The 21164-nt window shown below is 41.8% G+C and overlaps 1 protein-coding gene across 2 annotated transcripts; it reads right to left on the bottom strand.

The window, feature by feature from the left end:
- Positions 1–383: 383 nt before the first annotated feature.
- On the bottom strand, positions 384–19729 carry scn4bb (sodium channel, voltage-gated, type IV, beta b). Of its 2 annotated transcripts, XM_085288649.1 has the most exons (8): positions 19599–19722; positions 19373–19511; positions 18876–19130; positions 10526–10689; positions 10204–10423; positions 5788–5917; positions 750–5630; positions 384–616 (listed from the first exon to the last, which is right to left on the bottom strand). In XM_085288649.1, exons 3-7 carry the CDS (start codon positions 18958–18960, stop codon positions 5534–5536), a joined length of 696 nt encoding a protein of 231 aa, XP_085144775.1. In that variant the 5' UTR covers positions 18961–19130; positions 19373–19511; positions 19599–19722; the 3' UTR covers positions 384–616; positions 750–5533. The 2 variants fall into 2 exon arrangements, with proteins under 2 accessions (XP_085144775.1, XP_085144774.1); XM_085288648.1 differs by having other exon boundaries at positions 19373–19729.
- Between the last annotated feature and the right edge of the window lie 1435 nt (positions 19730–21164).

Genomic DNA, 21164 nt, shown 5'->3' with positions numbered 1-21164 from the left:
TTCCTAGAGTTTCTAATAGTAGAATGAGAGGCAGAGCCCTCCTGTGAAACAGGCAGACTCGCCCTGCTTTTAAGATTAGGTTTAAAGCTGTCCTCTTTGATGAAATGTATAGTTACTACTTCATCAGATGATCCTGGACCATCCCTCAGTTATGCTGCTAAAGGTTTGGGCTGTTGGTGGACTTCCCACAATGCACTGAGAATTTCTTATCCACATCCCTGTTCATGTGTTTATACGCCACTGCTGCATCTTCAAATCTTTGATTTTTTTTTTAGGGTAAGAAATGGTGAGTTTTCATTGTTCTTCTTCCCTCTGCCCAATAGGAGGCAGTGAGGTCAAAGATCTACTTTAGTGATGCATCACTTCCAACAGCACGAGACAGATTTATATCCAAAACTTTATTTTTCTATAGTAAAGAGATCAAGAGTTGGTATGCATGAATTAGAGGTTGAAATGGGGACATCATTTGAGGGCGAGCAAGAGTATCACAGCTGTATTTTTCTACTGAGAGCAGCGGTTGAGTATGACTTTCTGAGGTTTTCTGAGGTCCGATCGAGTACAGGGGCTCCAGTCAGCTCCGTGCTCCCCTTTGGATGTTCCCCATTCACCCTACATCCTTATAAGGAAAAGAAATAGAAAAACGCAATTTTAAAAAAGATGCATTACATTAAAGTGTACTCTTTGGGCTTTTGCCATATAACATAACATGCACTTCTCTCAAAATAAGCTCTAAGTCTAATACGACTTACATGTAGAGCAACAACGTGTGCCATTGGATTGTATAGCTTTCAGCTTCTTATCCATATGAGGGCCATCATTAAAACTCCCTGATCCACGACATCCCCTGCTATTGTATTGCATACAGAGCTGTCACAGTTAAGTCAAGGTACAGTACAACAAATTCACATTCAGTTCTGTTGTGATTTGCATAGAGTCGCTTGTCATCTTACATTCACCCAAAGCTTGTTTGGGCACATCCACTTAAAGCTTATTTTCCTCAGTTAATTAATTCATTGACACAATAATAAAACAAAAGAAAAAGAAAAAAACAACAACCTTAAAACCAACAACACCTGACAGAAGTGGATCTTTTACACTCAGAGAAAATCCACCCTTTACAATTAAATATATTTATTGCGATTAAATATTTTTTAACTTACGATCTTGCACAACTTTGCCTTCGTGTTTCCAAAGTCACAACAACAGCCTAGGAGTTAAGATCTGACTCTAAGGTGGATTTACTCTTGCAATCAAAACATAGTTACCATAGTTGGAACATCAAATGAATATTGCCCATAATATTTCCAGCGCTTTGCTTACTTGCAATATGTTTTTCAAAGGTTTTGAGAATGAGAAATCAGTTTGCTTGTTCTCTTGCTGAGAGTTAGATGAGTGCTTTGATACAAACACTCACATGTGTTCATCAGAATTGATAAACCTTTTGAGGTGCTGTCACATTTGGAAAAAGCCAGGTAAGTTCAGCTAACTGACTTGGTGGTAGTAGCTTTGTGAAAGAGTGATACCAATTTTATCATTTTACTCACAGGAGGACAAGCAAATAAGCATATTTTTTTCTGTAACACTCATCTGTTACCATCAATTGCAATCAAAAAACCATCATCATCAGTGTTCAACAACAGCCTTTAACCATCTGTTTGGTTAACTTAGCTGAACAATGGAAAACCAACACTCATATGGATAATACATACACAGAAACATACATCTATATCTTTAGAATAGCATTGTAATAGCTATATTGCTTTGAGCCTTTGTTAAAAGACCAGAGGCACATAATTATTAACATAAGGGTGAGTTTCAGAAAGCCTTCAAACCGTCACGTTATTTAGGATTGAGAATAGATTACTCTAAGATTACCTATAAATGTGGAGCGCCACGGTGATGGCAGACACACATACATGCCACTCCCCGGAAATATTATATGACTATTTCATTGGGTCTGGTGCTGATTAATTCTTCTCCTGGTTCATCCCTGTCTCAGGTGAACAGATGTCCCACTTTAAATAGTACTGCATAGCATTTTTAGCCCCAAACTTCAGCTTCCTTTTATTTTTCTTGCATTTACTGAGCAAGAGAGTTGGAAAGTTGGATTTAAATATTTGAATGCCTCCCAGCATTGCTAACATGTCACACTTTGTGCCACACATACACTGAGCTTGTCCCACATTTAGTTTGTTGGGATCTGGTCACCCTTTACCTGTCTGGCACAGTCAGTGAGCATCATTTATTCCTGCTTGAACAGATTATCCCTGCCATACAGCCCCTCTACTCAACCTGCGAAATCCAGACCAACCAATTATATTCCCACATTATTATGGGTGGTTTACTGAGTGCACGTGCATGGATACCCAGTCAGTTTTTCTCTCAGCAGTGCGCTGGGTAAGAATTATTTATTGCAAAGAGTAAACCGCTAACTAAATGATTGTTTGTCAGTGCTTAGAAAAGCCATTTCAACAGGCGCATACTAAGCAGAGGGAATATGTAGTGCTTAACCTCAGACACTGTTAGCACAATGAAGTTAGCGTGGTACAAAATGGGATTTACAGCTAACTCAGAGCTGATGCTACCGGTGTTGGTATAGCAGAACATGTATTTCCAAAGGAACATCTTTTAAAGGCTTTGCCCATATTGCACATGCTTAAATGCATTGATTATTTGTCTTAAAAGCAGCATTTGGGGGTCATTCATTTTTCTAGGAGGGGGAGGATGTTTCAGGGGATTGTCTATCCTTTATTTTAAGAAGCTTGTTGTGTTACTTTTTGTTTTTGATTTTTTAAAAACTGCTTTACAACATGTAGCCGTCCTAAGTGACAGACAAGCATAGAAGCACTAACAGGCACCTGTGTTTTATATCAAGCAAAGAGGATGAAGAACTGGGCTGAATCCTGCCGCATTCTGTCGATACAGTCTCTGTGTTAGTTGTTTGAATAAACCAGACAATCTGAATGTTGTGTAAAAGGTTATACAGATATATTTACTGTTGTAAGTGAATTTGGTGTTAGTTAAAGGATGGTTCAGACCAGTTGTATTATATTGCATTTTTTCCCTGTTTCAAGCACCTAAACAAAGAAAGTTTCTTTGACTTCAGATGAAAAACAGTCACATATTTTTTTTCCAACTCTGGTTGTGGTAGCAGTTAATAATCGCTTCAGCAATGGACCCACACAGTATTGCTTGTGTACATTACATTACATCCTCATTTTACGATGTCATAAAATGTGCACATCAATTGTTTTTTCATTTTTCTTGATAAAACAATATACTGAAGGTTTTTTCTGAGTGGTTAAATAAGAGCCTGCAGTTGCTTTCCCTTTATTCAGTTTAGTTCATTTTTGTTTTATTAAGAGAGCTCCAGGTATCTCAGGGGCCTTTACATGATAAGGTAAGTCTTAAAATATTATAGAGAGGAACCCAGTAGTATCCTTTCAAGAAGCACTTGCCAACAGTACGTACAGTCATGCGAAAAAAGAAAGTACACCCTCTTTCAGTTCTAAGGTTTTCCATGACACGACATGTTAACAAACCATCTGGTTCTTAACAGGAATTTTATTACGTAAATTCAGGTGATGAAAAAAAATAAGTAGATCTTTAGGAATTAATATTGCAGTTAGGAGCATTCAGGTGTTTGTTAACCCAAAAACCCCAAAGAAGAAATACATTAGTAATGATCTTAGAGAAACAACTGTTTCTGGCCATCAAGCTGGGAAGGGCCATAAGATAATTTCCAAACAATTTGAACTTTCCTGTGAGTAAGCTCATTCTCATGTGGAAACAATTCAGGACAGTTGCCAGTCTTTCCAGGGGTGGACATCCCAGAAAATTCACCCCAAGGTCAGACCATGCAGTGTACAGAGAAACTGAAAAAAATTTAAGAGCTATATCTTTGGCTCCACAGTCTCAGTTAGCATGTGAATGTTAAAGTTAATGACACGACAATTTAAAAAAGGCTCAACATGTCAGTCCCTTCTCTCTAAAAATAACATAGCATCTGAGAAACCACTGAAGTTCTGGATCAATGTCCTCTGGACAAACAAGGCCAAAGTGGAGACATTTGGCTATAATGCACAATACCACACAAACACAGCACATCAGCAAAAAACACCTCACACCAACTGTAAAACGTGATGGTAGCGGTGTGGTGATTTGGCTGATTTCAGCCACAGGACCTGGATACCTCACAGTTACGGAGTTAACCACAAACTCCTCTTATTACAAAAATATTCTAGAGTCAGTTTGATGTTAAATGTGAAGCCATTTGTCTGACAGCTAAAGCTGTGGTCTAAATTGGGTAATGCAATGTACAGAATGGCTGAAAAAGAAACAAAAATGCTGAGGTAGTACTTAGGAGTGTAGAGGTGTGCAGACATACAGTGCCTGAATGCCTGCACATCTCAGTGGACTAAAGAATTCCTCTAAAAACAACATGAGAGACACTGACCTCTTCAATTTATTGCTGTTAAATATGATTGTACAAGCTAATGAATCTTGTACTTAGTGTACACACTAAGTACATTTGTTACTATTATTATTGTTGTTGTTGTTGTTATGTCCTGATGTACAATCATAGAACTGAAAGAGGGCGTATTTTCTTTTTCACATAGCCGTATAACACAAAGCAAAATTTAAATTTGGTATCAATTGTGTATATAAAATAATATGTAATGGTGAAAGTATAAACACAAAACAACAGCAAATTATGCCGACAGATATATTACTATTTTTTCACAGGTTGGTAACAATGTATCAGATTAAGACTGTAGTTGTGAATTGAATTCCCAAATATTCATTTAAGAAGTTACTCAAACGTCTTGTTTTACAGGGCCCGTAAAATAATAGGAAATTAATCACTTAAACTAATTTCAAGTTCCTGAAATACATAGTCTTTTGTAAAGTATCTTCTTTCTTCATGTTGTATTGTGTTGTTGAGTCCATTTAAGCTCAAACCTTCACTGCTGTTGCTGGAGCAGTGACGTCTTAATTGACCCACCCAGAAAGACAACATGAGGATAATGATCATTTGAGATTTCTGACGTGTTCCACCAAGCCTCAATATATTACCTGTTTGTTACATTTCACCAGGCTCAGTTACTGTCTGGATATCCTAAATAAGTCAAGTGTTAGTTGTTACCCCTTTATTTGGTATTCCAACTCTGTAACATGCAACTTCTGTCGGTGCTGTGCGACTGGAAACTGAATTTCCCGGAGGAACCCACCGGAGGGATTAATAAAGTTTCATCTAATTTCTAATCTGCTACTGTTTATGTAAATTATGCAGTTATGCAAAAATGATGTGCACATTTTAAATAATATTGTTGTACATCATCTGGACAGTTACTTCTCTTTACACATTTGATATAATTTCCCTCTCTGAAGGCCACAACCAGAGTTAAGCTTTTAACTTGAACATAATGAATTTGCATGTGCGCAAACACATGAGCATATACAAATATCCAGAGAAGGTATATAAATATGAGCACTGTCATATTTATATACACTTGTTTTTACATGCACTGTCTCATTTCTTTTTTGGTGTTGGTTTTGAATCTGCTTTGGATCCTGAGAGGCCATTTTCTGTGTTGTCAATCCCTGATGAAGTTACAAGGCACTCCTTACTGCAGTTGGAGGTAAAAGAGACAGTGTTAAAGCTGTAGACACACAACAGTTCAAAGCTGAAAATCCTCAGCATGTACATATACTGGCTGATCTAACTTGATGCCAAGCACCAACTGTGTAATCTAGTGAAAGATCATTGCTTATAAGAAAACTTACTTCTTCTCCTCAAGCTTGGTGAGAACAAAGAGAGTGAAGTTCTTGAGCAGCATGAAGCCCATCAGCAGTGCAATTGCCCCACCCACAGCCGAAGCTATGATGATGGTCAGCGTGTTGTCCACCTCCCTCACTGCAGGCATTAACAAATGACCAGGTAAAAACTGATGAAGGTAGCTAAACATGATGACATGTTGTTCAGGCATTGTCTGTCTCAGGGTAACCTCCTGTTTTAGCTGATCTTGTGACCGTTGCTCCTTCTACATTTATCAGTCTTAGAATAACAAAAAAGCTGTGAAATGTAAATATGAAATTACATACATTTAAAAATATTTTAAATATATATAAAAAATATATGAAATGTCACCAGATTTCTTTTTCTTAACTGCACAAATATATGTTTTTCATTTATGTGCGACCTGATTTATTTTGTACGGAGCCCCGCAAGGGACATGGGAGAAAAAAAAATTAAGATGAACTTTTGCGAGATCTCGCAAAACTAACTTGGGATGTAGCAAAACTTTTGCGGGATCTCGCAAAATAGACTGCATACTTCGCAGGTTGCATTTGAAGGCCGAGTCAGTGTATCCTTCGTAACCCAACCTATCCCAGAATTCATGGCGCGGCCCAGCCAATTCGTTTCCAACAAGTTTAGTTTTAATTTTACTCTTTGTGGATCACAAAATAAACTTTTAAGATATTTTGAGGCGTGAATGTAGCTGTGTAAATGTCTAATATCTGCTCAGTTTATCATGACATCACATATTTGCAAAAGTGCTCCAACGTTTTCAGAGACGTCTGTTACCCACCATCTCGAAGCTAGCAGGAGGATGAGGCCCACTACAGCCGGGGAGAACACCGCACTCCCGGCACATCGTGCCTTGACCTCCCGGTCGGCTTGAAGCTGGTGGCCTCCAAAGAATGCGGCCAAAACATTTGCGAGATCTCGCAAAACTTCAGCTCCCATGTCCCATTTTCTCCTATGTCTCTTGCGGAGCTCTGTAATTTTGCCTTCGACACATGCATGTTCTCTCTTATTTTTACCAGTCCAGTTGAGCATCTGGAAGACCACCCTTTCTGTGACTGCCTTATACACCAATCAACCATAACTTTACCATTATCTGCCTAACATGGTGTCATTTGCCTTTTGCTGCCAAAACAGTACTGACCCCTTGAGGCATGGGCTCCAATAGAGTTACCATGTACTGTAGCTATTTGACTATAGTACAGTCAAATAGCTGCACAGCACTTTGTTTGAAAGCGCTTTATAAATAAAGTTATTCCATCCATCCATCTGTCTTCATCCGCTTTATCCGGGGCCGGGTCGCGGGGGCAGCAGCCTAAGCAGAGAAGCCCAGACCTCCCTCTCCCCAGCCATCTCTTCCAGCTTATCCGGGGGAACGCCAAGGCGTTCCCAGGCCAGCCGAGAGATATAATCTCTCCAGCGTGTCCTGGGTCTGCCCCGGGGCCTCCTCCCGGTGGGACATGCCTGGAACACCTCACCCAGGAGGCGCCCAGGAGGCATTCTTGTCAGATGCCCGAACCACCTCAGCTGGCTCCTTTCGATGTGGAGGAGCAGCGGCTCTACTCTGAGCCCCTCCCGGATGGCTGAACTTCTCACCCTATCTCTAAGGGAGAGGCCAGCCACCCTTCGGAGGAAGCTCATTTCCGCCGCTTGTATCCGCGATCTCATGCTTTCGGTCACTACCCTTCTCCCATCACTGAGTTGCTCCCTTCTCCCATCACTTGCGAACAAGACCTTGAGACTTGAACTCCTCCACTTGGGGCAGGAACTCATCCCCGACCCGGAGTGGGCACTCCACCCTTTTCCGGCTGAGAACCATGGCCTCAGATTTGGAGGTGCTGATCCTCATTTCCGCTGCTTCACACTCGCCTGTGAACCGTTCCAGTGGGAGCTGGAGGCCTTCACCCGATGAAGCCAACAGAAACATATCATCCGCGAAAAGCCGAGATGAGATTCTGAGGCCACCGAAGTGAAAGCCCTCCGCCACTTGGCTGCACCTAGAAATCGTGTCCATAAACATTATGAACAGAATCTGTGACAAAGGGCAGCCCTGGCGGAGCCCATCACCCACCGGGAACGAGTCCAACTTATTGCCGGCAATGCGAACCAAGCTCTTGCAACGGTTGTATAGGGATTGAATGGCCCGCAGCAATGGGCCAGACACCCCATACTCCCGCAGCACCTCCCACAGGACACTCTGAGGGACACGGTTGAATGCCTTCCCCAAGTCCACAAAACACATGTAGACTGGTTGGGCAAACTCCCATGCACCCTCAAGTATCCTTGAGAGGATAAAGAGCTGGTCCAGTGTTCCGCGACCAGGATGAAAACCGTATTGTTCCTCCTGTATCTGAGGTTCGACTAGCGGACGAACTCTCCTTTCCAGCACCCTGGCATAGACTTTCCCAGGGAGGCTGAGGAGTCTGATCCCCCAGTAATTGGAACAGACCCTCCGGTCCCCCTTCTTAAAGATGGGGACCACCACCCCGGTCTGCCAGTCCAGGGGTACTGCCCCTGATCTCCATGCAACATTGTAGAAGCGTGTCAACCAGGACAGCCCTAAAACGTCCAGAGCCTTCAGGAACTTGGGGTGGACCTCATCAACACCAGGGGCTCTGCCACCAAGGAGTTGTTTAACTGCCTCAGTGACCTCGCCTCCGGAAATTGGCGGGTCATTCCCCTCATCCCCAGACTCTGCTTCCTCCTCGGAAGACGTGTCAGTGGGATTAAGGAGGTCCTCGAAGTATTCCTTCCACCGCCTGACAAGTTTCTCAGTCGAAGTCAGCAGCGCTCCGCCAGCACTATACACAGTGCAGGTAGAGCACCGCTTTCCCCTCCTGAGACGCCTGACGGAATCTCTTCGAGGCAGTCCGAAAGTCTTTTTCCATGGCCTCTCTGAACTCCTCCCACACCCGAGTTTTTGCTTCAGCCACTGCCCGAGCCGCCTGTCGGTACCTGTCGGCTGCCTCTGGAGTCCCACAGGCTAACCAAGCCCGATAGGACTCCTTCTTCAGCCTGGTGGCTCCCTTCACCTCTGGTGTCCACCATTTGGTTCGTGTTCCTCAGAATGCTGTTGAAGCTCTGCCGGAGGTGTGCTTTGAAGATCTCGCGGACTGGGGCCTCTGCTAGATGTTCCCAGCACACCCTCACTACACGTTTAGGTGCACCGGGTCTGTCCAGCGTCCTCCCCCGCCACCTGATCCAACTCACCACCACCATAAGTTGACAGCTCAGTCCCTCTCTTTACTCGAGTGTCCAGAACATATGGTTGCAGGTCTGGTGATACGATTACAAAATCGATCATTGACCTGCAGCCTAGAGCGTCCTGCTGCCACGTGCACTTATGGACATTCTTATGTTCGAACAAGGTGTTCGTTACGGCCAAACTGTGATTTGCACAGAAGTCAAATAACAAAACACCGCTCGGATTCAGATCAGGGAGGCCGTTCCTCCCAATCACGCCCCTCCAGGTCTCACTGTTATTACCCACGTGAGCATTGAAGTCTCCCAGCAGGACAACAGAGTCTCCAGGTGGAGCACCCTCCAGCACCCCACCCAGGGACTCTAAGAATGCTGGGTACTCTGAACTGCCACTTGGCGCATAAGCGCAGATGACAGTCAGGACCCGTTCCCCGACCCTAAGGCGCAGAGAACAAACCCTCTCATCCACCGGGAAAAACCCCAACGTACCGGCAGCTAGCTGAGGGGATATTAGAATACCCGCCGGGGATCAGTCCGCCAGGGCCTCCGCTCCTGGCCGCCGCCCGGCACACAATGCACCCGACCCCTATGGCGCCTCCTGCAGGTGGTGGGCCTGCGGGAGGATGGGCCCATGTCCCCTTTTTGGGCTGTGCCCGGCCAGGCCCCATGGACTAAGGCCCGGCCACCAGACGCTTGCCCTCGGGCACCCTCCCCGGGCATGGCTCCAGGGCATCTGATTATCTGACTTGTTTGTCCAGCACATGCTCAACTGGACTTAGATCAGGGGAATTTGAGGTCAAGTCAACACCTCAAATTCATTGCTCTGCTCCTCAAACCTCTCCTGAACCTTTTTTTTTGTTTTGCAACGCAATATCCTACTGAAAGAGTCCACAGGGATTAACGCTTCCATCAAAGGGAGCACATGGTCGGCAACAGTGCTTAGGTCGGTGGCCATATCAGAGATCAGTGTTGTTCACTTCACTTGTCAGTGGTCATTGGTGTTATGCACTGATTGGTGTATATCAGTGTGAAAACATGAACATTCAAATGACTAGTTCAATGGGGCAGAAAAAAGCTGGTTTACAGTTTAACAATGATGTCCTTAAAATCTAACAGGATATATTTAACTTTGTAATGAAAGAAAAATAAATTAGATGACACTGTGGCATATGTCATAGACCATGACCACTCACACTCGTCAACCACTATGAGGTTGAAGATGGCACTATGGTTCTTGTGGTGCTCTCTGGGATTGCGTCCAAAACACGTGTACTGTCCCCCATCCTCAAAGGTGATGTTCAACAACAAGATGGAGACGTTATTATGATGGTTTTTCCCCACAAACTCCACACGCTCCCGGAATATAGTCACATCTGGCACCACCCCCTCTGAAGGTATCACTGACTCACAGACCTGATGGGATCAGCAAGATATCAGTCATCTCAAAACTGCTGCCGACTGCACAAGTTAGAAAAAAACAAACAGAAATCTTTGAATCACGTGGAAGGTTTTTACCTTTTGCATAGTGCCGTTGTCATTGAATTGCCAGTTGAAGTAGAGATTTTCAATGCCAATACAGCTGGCATAGGTGCACGGCAAAGTAACTGTGCTCCCATTCACTGCCTGAAGGAAGGGAATTTTCCCGACAGACATCTCAAGGGCCTGAGCAGACCACGCACCTGAAAAGCAGAGGAATGGCAAAAAACATGAAGATAGGACATACACCAGTCTTACAGTGCAGTACCATAGTGTGAGGTCTGTATGCTGGTGTAATAATTTTTTTTTGTCTTGGTTATTTGCTTTCTTGCTGAGAGTTAGATTAGAAGACCGGCAGTAATTTCATATCTGTTTGTTAAATATACAACTACACCTACCAACTAGTTGATACCAAGGCCGGGAAAAAGCATTTAAACAGCTCTTTCTTTATATTTGTTTCAAGTTGTCTGTTTTATTTGTCATTTTTTAAATGCTCTTGAGCAATATTTCTCCAGGCTTTCTGAAGGTCAAAGGTTTTCTTTGGTTGCTTTTTTATTCAATTTTAGTGCAGTCCTTGTACCTAACCATTTTCATAGGAATGGTTTTTGTCACTGACCTCTGAATTATTCAAGCATAAAATATGTATCTAACTAAAAGGATGAACAATTGTTGTGTCCATTCATGGCAGAAAACTTAGAAAAGAACCAATTTTAAATTGTATTTTTAGGCACATTGTTACACACAGCTGAGAATAAAAAATAATTTGATTAGTTGAATCTATAAATGGCTTGGGGATAGAAGCTCCTCTTGAGTCTCTCTGTCCTTGCCCGGATGATGCGGAACCTTCTACCGGACAGAAGTTGGACCAGTTTGTTGCCATGATTTCATTTCATTTCATTTAAGTATTTATTGTCATTGTCAGAGAACAATGAAATTGCGTTTGGGGCTTCCGTACAACCCGTAAATAATGATGGGACGGGCCCTTCAGTATCTTCAGTGTCCTTGCAGCAGCGTTCTGCCATATGGATCACTCTCTGAAGAGCTTTTTGGTCCTTAACACAGCTGTTCCCAAACCAGGATGTGATGTTCTGTGTGAGGATGCTCTCCACAGTGCCTGTATAGAAAACCCTGAGGATCTTTGGAGAGACCCTGAACTTCCTCAGTTGTCGTAAGTGGTACAGGTGCTGCCTAGCCTTTTTGGTCTGGACCTGAATGTGGGCAGACCATGTCATGTCTGAGGAGATGTGGACACAGAGATACTTGAAGGACTGTACACTCTCCACGGGAGCTCCATTGATGATAATGGGCTTGTAGTCTCTGTGCTGACCCCTTCTGAAGTCTACCACCAGCTCCTTGGTCTTGCCAACGTTCAGCTGGAGATGGTTGTCCTGGCACCATGATGCCAGATTCTTCACTTCATCCATGTAGGCCGTGTCGTGGTTCGAATTTTTGAGGAAGAGACATATGACTGAAAGTCCATAGTGGGTCAACACAAATGATTTTATTAAAACACATATATGTGGTGAAGATGGGCTCTGCAAAATATCAGGCTCCATCTCCCGCCTGACAATAGGTGGGTGTAATATTTATACTTATGATGACCAGTAACTCGCGTCACTAAAACAGAACAGTTCCTTTCTCAGTTCCTCCACCGCCTCCCAGATGCATCCTGTTATTACACTTTTCTAGACTTACACAACATTTGCAATCAGTTTACCCAGACAGACTATGTGTCTGTGTTGTTAACCTCAGTACATGACCCCCCTCTACGTCATCTGTTACCAGGCAAACTCCAGTGCAGCAGGCTGCTGAATGCACGCAGGCAATATGTAGTAAATTATACTGTAAACATGTAGGCAACCTTTCAATAGCTGAACTTTGCTCCATTGATCGGCCAGATATCGCGCTGCCCGTAGCTTCAAACCATTAATTAACTTGACCGAGCTTCAACCCTTTAATTATGCAATATGTGTATAACATGATTACAGTTGCACCTGCAATGAAAGATTATTATGTGCTTATGCTAACACCTGAAATACAGACTTTCGTTGTTGGAGATGGCGCCCAACACCACTGTGTCGTCAGCAAACTTCACAATGGTGTTGGAGCTGTGAAGCCATCCTTAATGGGAAACAGGGATATAAGGCTGAGCTATGGCAAATTACACAAGAACAGGACTGAAAATAAACAAGTCATATAGAGCGAGGAATCAAAATTCTTGGATCAAATCATTGTTAATATGTATGGAGGTTGTCAGGATGGAGGTACAGTGAGAATATGCCATCTGCACCCCCTGGCTGGGAGACTCTGTGATGGTTTGGGATTTCATTTTAGCCAGCGGTGTTGGTGATCTTATCGAAACTGAAAAGCACTGTCTGACTTTGATCCATGCAGTACCATCTGAAATAATAACAATTATCCCTATTTATGTGTGCTTTTACTGCCGATGCAGTAAAAGCACACATAAATAGAAAAACATGCAGCTTAACAATATAAATCATGAACTGCACCTCAACATTACTGAAGCAGGGTGGGCTCATCTTGACAGAGAACAGAACAAAAGGCATAAACATCCAAAGAAGAGGTTTGAATGTCCTTCAAGAAGTCTGGAGAATTATTCCCGAGGAAGACTTAAAGAAATGAGAAGAAAGCGGCTGATGAGAAGTCAGGCTGTGCTGAAGAATAAAGGTGGTCATACCAAATATTGACTTTCGAGCTCATGAGTATCATACAATCTCTGTTTTTGGCCTATATACTGTATTTCCATTATGTTTACACTTTTCGATAAAAACACTGCACCAATTTTGCTTGCAAAATATAAAGAAATGAGAAGAAGGATGTGGTTCAAGTCTTTTGCACAGTAATGTAAAATAGATTTGATAACCTCCACTGACTCATAGCATCTTATTTGTTTAATTTGGGGAAAAACATATGTAAATAAATAAGATAGACGCTACATGCTGGGGTGTTTTTGACCTGGGAACAGTGAATTCCTGTAGAGATTTTAGTTCATCGCTGCTTTTAAGTCAAGAAAAAGACGAGATTTTGTTTGATTTTGCGTAATATAAAAATTCATCAGCAATAAGAATTACTGATGGTTGGATTTTAGTTCATATTCATCAGAAGTGTAGCACTTAGACAAGGAAGTGAATAAAGGATATTTCCCACAATGTCAGCCCATCATTTACATTTCTTATCTTAGTTGTCAACGTTATTATAATGTCAGTAACACAGATACATTTTCCTCAGTATCATGCTAAAACTGATTTGAAAACCTTCAACTTTTTATGTTCATGGGCAGGAGAATACATGTTGTGCTCTGTACTTTTTTGTACAGTAAAAAGAGATGCACGATTAACAATGAAAAGTCACCTTTTAGATTATTTTGTACCATTTTTAAGTAGATATACAGGGAGTGCAGAATTATTAGGCAAGTTGTATTTTTGAGGAATAATGTTATTATTGAACAACAACCATGTTCTCAATGAACCCAAAAAACTCATTAATATCAAAGCTGAATGTTTTTGGAAGTAGTTTTTAGTTTGTTTTTAGTTTTAGCCATTTTAGGGGGATATCTGTGTGTGCAGGTGACTATTACTGTGCATAATTATTAGGCAACTTAACAAAAAACAAATATATACCCATTTCAATTATTTATTTTTACCAGTGAAACCAATATAACATCTCCACATTCACAAATATACATTTCTGACATTCAAAAACCAAACAAAAACAAATCAGCGACCAATATAGCCACCTTTCTTTGCAAGGACACTCAAAAGCCTGCCATCCATGGATTCTGTCAGTGTTTTGATCTGTTCACCATCAACATTGCGTGCAGCAGCAACCACAGCCTCCCAGACACTGTTCAGAGAGGTGTACTGTTTTCCCTCCTTGTAAATCTCACATTTGATGATGGACCACAGGTTCTCAATGGGGTCCAGATCAGGTGAACAAGGTGGCCATGTCATTAGTTTTTCTTCTTTTATACCCTTTCTTGCCAGCCACGCTGTGGAGTACTTGGACGCGTGTGATGGAGCATTGTCCTGCATGGAAATCATGTTTTTCTTGAAGGATGCAGACTTCTTCCTGTACCACTGCTTGAAGAAGGTGTCTTCCAGAAACTGGCAGTAGGACTGGGAGTTGAGCTTGACTCCATCCTCAACCCGAAAAGGCCCCACAAGCTCATCTTTGATGATACCAGCCCAAACCAGTACTCCACCTCCACCTTGCTGGCGTCTGAGTCGGACTGGAGCTCTCTGCCCTTTACCAATCCAGCCACGGGCCCATCCATCTGGCCCATCAAGACTCACTCTCATTTCATCAGTCCATAAAACCTTAGAAAAACCAGTCTTGAGATATTTCTTGGCCCAGTCTTGACGTTTCAGCTTGTGTGTCTTGTTCAGTGGTGGTCGTCTTTCAGCCTTTCTTACCTTGGCCATGTCTCTGAGTATTGCACACCTTGTGCTTTTGGGCACTCCAGTGATGTTGCAGCTCTGAAATATGGCCAAACTGGTGGCAAGTGGCATCTTGGCACCTGCACGCTTGACTTTTCTCAGTTCATGGGCAGTTATTTTGCACCTTGGTTTTTCCACACGCTTCTTGCGACCCTGTTGACTATTTTGAATGAAACGCTTGATTGCTCGATGATCACGCTTCAGAAGCTTTGCAATTTTGAGACTGCTGCATCCCTCTGCAAGATATCTCACTATTTTTGACTTTTCCGAGCCTGTCAAGTCCTTCTTTTGACCCATTTTGCCAAAGGAAAGGACGTTGCCTAATAATTATGCACACCTGATATAGGGTGTTGATGTCATTAGACCACACCCCTTCTCATTACAGAGATGCACATCACCTAATATGCTTAATTGGTAGTAGGCTTTTGAGCCTATACAGCTTGGAGTAAGACAACATGCATGAAGAGGATGATGTGGACAAAATACTCATTTGCCTAATAATTCTGCACTCCCTGTACACAGTCACTGCTTACTAGCACTGCGTGTAATGGGCATGGATCACAAATTATTTATCCTATCAACCACTTAAGTTTTTCTTTTATGAAAATATATTTAAAACCACAGATATTATTTCTATTAATAGCATTAAACAATTCAAACCCTTGGTAAGAGAACACCATAATGTCCTTGCTGTGACTTTGCTGTGAAAACTGTAACTGCACACCAAGGACCATCAGCATCCATCAGCATCAGAGTGTGCTGTGATTATACTTTACATATTTCAATTCAATTATTTTTTTATCTATTTATGTTCAATTTATGTATACCTGATATATATTTTTCATATCAGGCATACAGTTGTAGTCAAAAGTTAACATGCACTCATCATGGACATGCATGATCTGGTATTTGGGGCCTTTAACAGTTTCTTTGAACTGTTCTTTTATCAGAGTGAAATGACAGCGCACATCTATAATGACCTTAAAACAGAGGTGGGCTGCTGTAAATTTCAGCTGAGCTTTAAAGTGTTGATTTTGGCACACGATCTACTTCCTTGGTCGATGCCCGCTTAGTAGATGATGGGAATCCCACTTCACTGTGGAAAGTGATGCTGGAGTTCCAGTAGTTTTCCATTCATGGCAGGCTTGAGCCCCTGTGGTTCCTGGACCTCTTAACCAATTGCCTCTTATCTGAGGGTGCCAGTTTGGGACTTCTAACAGACCTCAGCGAAGTGGTGACACATCTGAAAAAACTACAAGAGACCTTCCCAACTTGTGTAAATCTACAATTCTCCTGAGATCTTCACCTTGGACTTCCAATGTTCCAGTTGCAGTCAGTCATGACCATGAGTAGTTAATAAGCCTTTGCTTTGTCAAAAAAACCAAAAACCAAAACAGTGTAGAACTTTCAACCCCATTTACTGAATGTTTTATGTGAGTAAATGTATATTTCTGGTCCAGTGTGACTTGGAGAAAACACCCAATCCCTGTTTTTTGTAAGTCATTACAGATGTACAGACGAACAGTTTGAAGAAATCATAAAAGTCCTCAAATTACCTTAACGTTCATGCCCGTGATGAGTGCATGTAAACTTCAGACCACAACTGTAAGACATTCGAACTTAGCACTTGCTTTTGTGTGAAGGTCACAGACAGCAGATGGCTACAGTATATAATTTCAGCAGGTCGAGGACAGACAGAAGCTCTCCTCTCTCTCTCTGGCCTACACCACTAATGTGCCTTTTGCTTAGTGCTTCCTGTGAAGGATGTGAGGTAAAGTACATGCTGACAGTGTGTTTTGCAGGTTGGAGATTTAATGCAGAGAAACACTAACACAGACCTATTATATGATCAGTAGTTGCATGAGAGTAGTAACATGTCCTACACTCGTTGTAACATTCCTGTGATTCTGCCCTGTGGTTTGTGGACACTTTGTGCATAACATGCTCAAGGTCAACATCTCACAAGCACCATTTGCAGGAACAGGAAACACAAACTGACAAAGCGAAAGACGGGGGAGGGGCACTGTAAGTGTGCATGCTATCGATTCACTCTCAGCTCACTCTTGCCCTGACAAAAAAAGAAATCACACCTTCTAATCTTTTCCTCAACTGCTCCTATGCAGTCCAGTGAGCCCAGAAAAGGAGTAATGAGAGAGCAGCACAATCACTCTGCAGTCTCATGCATGCATGTTTTATTTTATTCTTTTATCACTAGTTTTTTCACAGTATTTGTTTGATTTTATTTTCATTCTTTTAGCCCCTCTGTGTGTCCTTAACTAACACATTTTCCAGTACAAGGACACTGTTGCTATCAGTGTAGATACTGAAGCTGCTCACACAAGATCAGGAAATTAAAAAACCCCCATCTTATTTCTGTTTTATCCCTAACACAATGAAAACCTTTTGGTATTTACTGCTCTCTTCTAAATCCAACTTCTGTACTGTTCATTAAAACTTGTTTCGTGAGTCTTGGTGTTTCAGATAAAAGTAGCACACTGGTGTTCCAGTTTCTAACCCACATATGTCAACATTTTCTTCTTCTTTTTTTATTAATCGATGTATGCAAAAAACCACCAACTACTGTGAGGGCTATGTGGGGACAAGAACAGATCATTATTTGAAGGTAAAATAAAGACACATACCGTCCATGAAAATTACATCTACCTTTTAAATGTTCTGACTAAACACTGTCTAAAAATCAAGCCCATCAATGCCATAATGCTTAAGACATAAGATGATTTGTCTAAGTCATAATTCAGATAGTAATAATAACTCAGAAATAAAATAAAATCTATTTTCCATAGTACCTGCCTCTCTTTATCCTACATGTGGCTATAAAACTGTTATTCTCTCTGTTCAGGCTGTTAGCCATATCCTGTAAAGCACCTTACAGTGCATCATACAATAAATGCATTACATAAGGCAAATATCATTCTGTACTCCTGTAATATAATCACTGTCCTGAGCTATGGTTTAACCGCTGTAGCATCTTTCTCGCTGCTGGCCACCTGCATTTGCAGATTTGGCCTACTGTGCAGTTTCCGCACGTGTTTCTTGAAAGTTTCTTTTACATTGTAAAAAAGAAAAAGAAAAAGAACACCTGTGAAAAATCGCTGATCTGTTTATGAAAAATCTGGCCAGACAGTGACAGTTACTCATCTGTTCCTGTGTGTGAATGTAACACAATGCAAAGAAAAGAATTTGGTATTAAAAGTGGGGAACACAGGATATTTATTGCAATAGATTCATTTTTATGCACCTTACAGGACTTGAAATGGACTGGGACAATAAGGGAACCTTACAGCCTACATCTCCTACACAAGATGTTTTAAACAAGGGAGCTTTAAATGTTTAATGTGTGTTTGGTGCACTGATGCCCCAAGAGAGGCATGAATAGAAATTAAGTTATGACTCTAAAAAGGATGTGGGTATTTCAAAGCACAAGTATCAGCATCAAGTATTAGCTCTGAATGATTATTTGAAGTGTCAAGCCACATTATTACCTATCTGTTGGTTATAAATAATCTCAGGCTTGTACTGTTACTTTGTGCTTACTTGTAAAAGCCATCAAAACTTTACGACTCATATGAATTTAACAAAACCAGTTAGTTTACAAGACTTCCACCTACTGTCCTACTTCTACTCCATCTGGCTCAGAGCAATATGTAAAATGCAACATCATGCAAAAAAAAAAAAAAAAACAACAAAAAAAAACCAAGGACAACCCAAACAAAAATAATCATAGTGTTTCTTATTTCTTACACAAATTGTTGTGCTCTGCATAGGTCAGAGATGAAGGTCAGTATAAGACCTAGAAATACCAAAGCATCATTATTCTACCTAAACACATGAATAAATACTGATGTGAGGAAAAGATGAAGCTTTCTAACACTGCACACATCATATGACATAAAAAGAAAGACAGACATTACCAAGCAGCAAAGAGAAGACCAGGCCACAGGTTGTGTGTGGAGGGCCCAGCCTCACGGGTTCAACCCCAATCCACCGGACCTTCATGGCTGCTAGAGCTGCTCCAAAACAAATGATGCTGCAGTATCCAACACTGGCCCCGAAAGCTAGGAGAATACTCTCTGTCCACTGGAAAAATCAGGAAGCTGCTCTGTGGATGCGTGTACTCCAAGTGTTGCACCTGCAGCTGTTTCAGGGTAGCACTCCTTTAGAAGGGACTGTCGGTGGGCAGAGGAGGAGGAGAGTGAGGAGAAGGAAGGAAAAAGGTTAATTAACTAAAATCTGTCGCGATGAATACACAAGCAGTACAGTAAAAAGTTATATTAGTGCACAGAAAATGCAAGTCTCCTACACATACAATAACCTTTTTAAAAAAATAAAATAAAATAAAAATAAAGGATGCTGAGTGAAAAGAAACATGACTTGATGATAAGCACAGTTTAACTTTGCTACTGCCTACCTGCTCCTGCAGCTGGTGCTCACTCAGAGGCTGACCAACTGCATGCACAGCTGAGTCAGTGTGGACAGGACGGAGGCAGAGCAGCACTCACTGCGCAACCAGGGTTCACTCAAGGAGAATCTGCCAGGCAGCACTTTCACTGCAGAGACAGCCACATTGCAGTGCCAGCCAAGAAGAGCGACAATTAAATAAGAGAGGGGGGATGTAAGCAAAAAAATAGAGGTACCGAGAGACAGACATCCAGGGAAAACGCCGGGGCTCTTATCCCTCCTCAGCACAGCCTCAGTGAAGATAAATCTCCCTGTTCTTCTCTCCGGCTAACTCCCAACTTTTCTCTGTCCTCTCAGTTGGCTGCATGCCACCTCTCTCTTACCTCACCTCTGCACCCCCCCCCCCCCCCCTCCAATGCCCCAGACAACTCCTTGTCTCATTCACCCCCCCATTGGTGTACACACCCAGGCACTTTTGACAGTGTTTATGAAGCTCAGAGAAAAGTTCTGCAGTGCAGGGTGACGTGGAGGCTGGGTACGTAACCACAGATCCCCCAGGTCTCCTGTAAGACACACATTTAAAAGCTCCTACCATAAATACTTCTTTCATCGTTCTTTCCTGGGCAAAACCATATTTTGCAACGTGAGAGATTTACAATGGGTGAGGAAAGCAGTAAAGTAGCTTCTTGTTTGCACAGACTTGTTTTAAAATGTCTTTTTCTTTTAATTGTAATCATTAAAAGCTGCCCCCTACTCTTATTTTGTTTCTTCTGTCGTTTTGTCTTGTAAGGTGAAGATTTCTTGCATCGCATTACCATTCAGAGCTATGAATTAGCATATTTTATGTGCAGTATGCCCTATTTAGTGCATACAAAGTCACACTATCTTGTGTATTGTTATATTGTTCTTTAATCTGCTAAAACTCTGCTGTAAGTCCATTATGATACACGAGTGTGTACAGTCATTTTTTTAAAAGCACGACAGCTTCTTTGTCATAAATGTACAGACCATCAGTCAACAACAGCTCAGCAATGCCTTGTGTCAGCACTATTCACCGCAGCAGAAAATGCTTAGCACTTAACTTACAGATTTGACTGGTTTATTTATTTATTTGCCTGTCAGACTCCATCTGTTAGGTGCCTCTATGGTCACAAAAGGTTTTTCAAATACAAAAAAAGAAGAAAGAGAGAGATTTGTGAGTTTTAACGAGGATGCAGCAGAGGCCATGTGACAGAGCTTGTCACCTGAGTCGAGGTACAGCTGGACAAATAGAGGACACAGGGACAACTCACATCTGCTCACATCCATGCATGCTTGTTTTCCGCTGCTGATAGTACTTTTTTAAATTTTGTTTTTCCGTTTACAAGAAAAAGAAATGGAGAGATTTGCGATTCCAAGGGCTTTAACTGCAAGTATTTGCCTTACATGCTAATAACTGTGTTTTCGTATTTGCAAGTTGATGCTGTGATTATTGAGAAAGGTGTTATTTGGGGGGAATAACGAACTGCACCTTTTCTGTTTCTTAATTTACAAGTTCATACACTCTTTAAAATACATTAATGTTTTGTGTTAGTTGTGCAAAACTTCAGATAGTCAGCAATAGAAATATTATGTTATTACTGTTATTTCTATAGTATATGATACAATCAGTCGGCTTGGCGTTGCATGCATGTTGGTATGTAAGCTAAAGTATTATTCATAAGAAGTTGAGTGAGCAAAGTTATTTCTTTGTGCTTGTTTAAACAGCATGAGGCTGAATGGCGTAATCCCACGTACGTTATGAATATGATAATCATAGGATT

This window comes from Mchenga conophoros, linkage group LG10, assembly GCF_057382185.1.
Source record: "Mchenga conophoros isolate Kocher_MC1m ecotype Shallow Benthic linkage group LG10, M_conophoros_male_GT1.1, whole genome shotgun sequence".
Lineage (NCBI taxonomy): Eukaryota > Metazoa > Chordata > Actinopteri > Cichliformes > Cichlidae > Mchenga > Mchenga conophoros.
This window is presented reverse-complemented; position numbering and strand designations above follow the sequence as displayed.

Coding starts and splice junctions, on each gene's coding strand:
- scn4bb (XM_085288648.1), bottom strand. CDS start 18,960: ATGAAGGTCCGGTGGATTGGGGTTGAACCCGTGAGGCTGGGCCCTCCA. Junction 10,690..18,875: donor GGTCTTCTCTTTGCTGCTTG/GTAATGTCTGTC, acceptor TCTGCTTTTCAG/GTGCGTGGTCTGCTCAGGCC. Junction 10,424..10,525: donor ACAACGGCACTATGCAAAAG/GTAAAAACCTTC, acceptor TGATCCCATCAG/GTCTGTGAGTCAGTGATACC.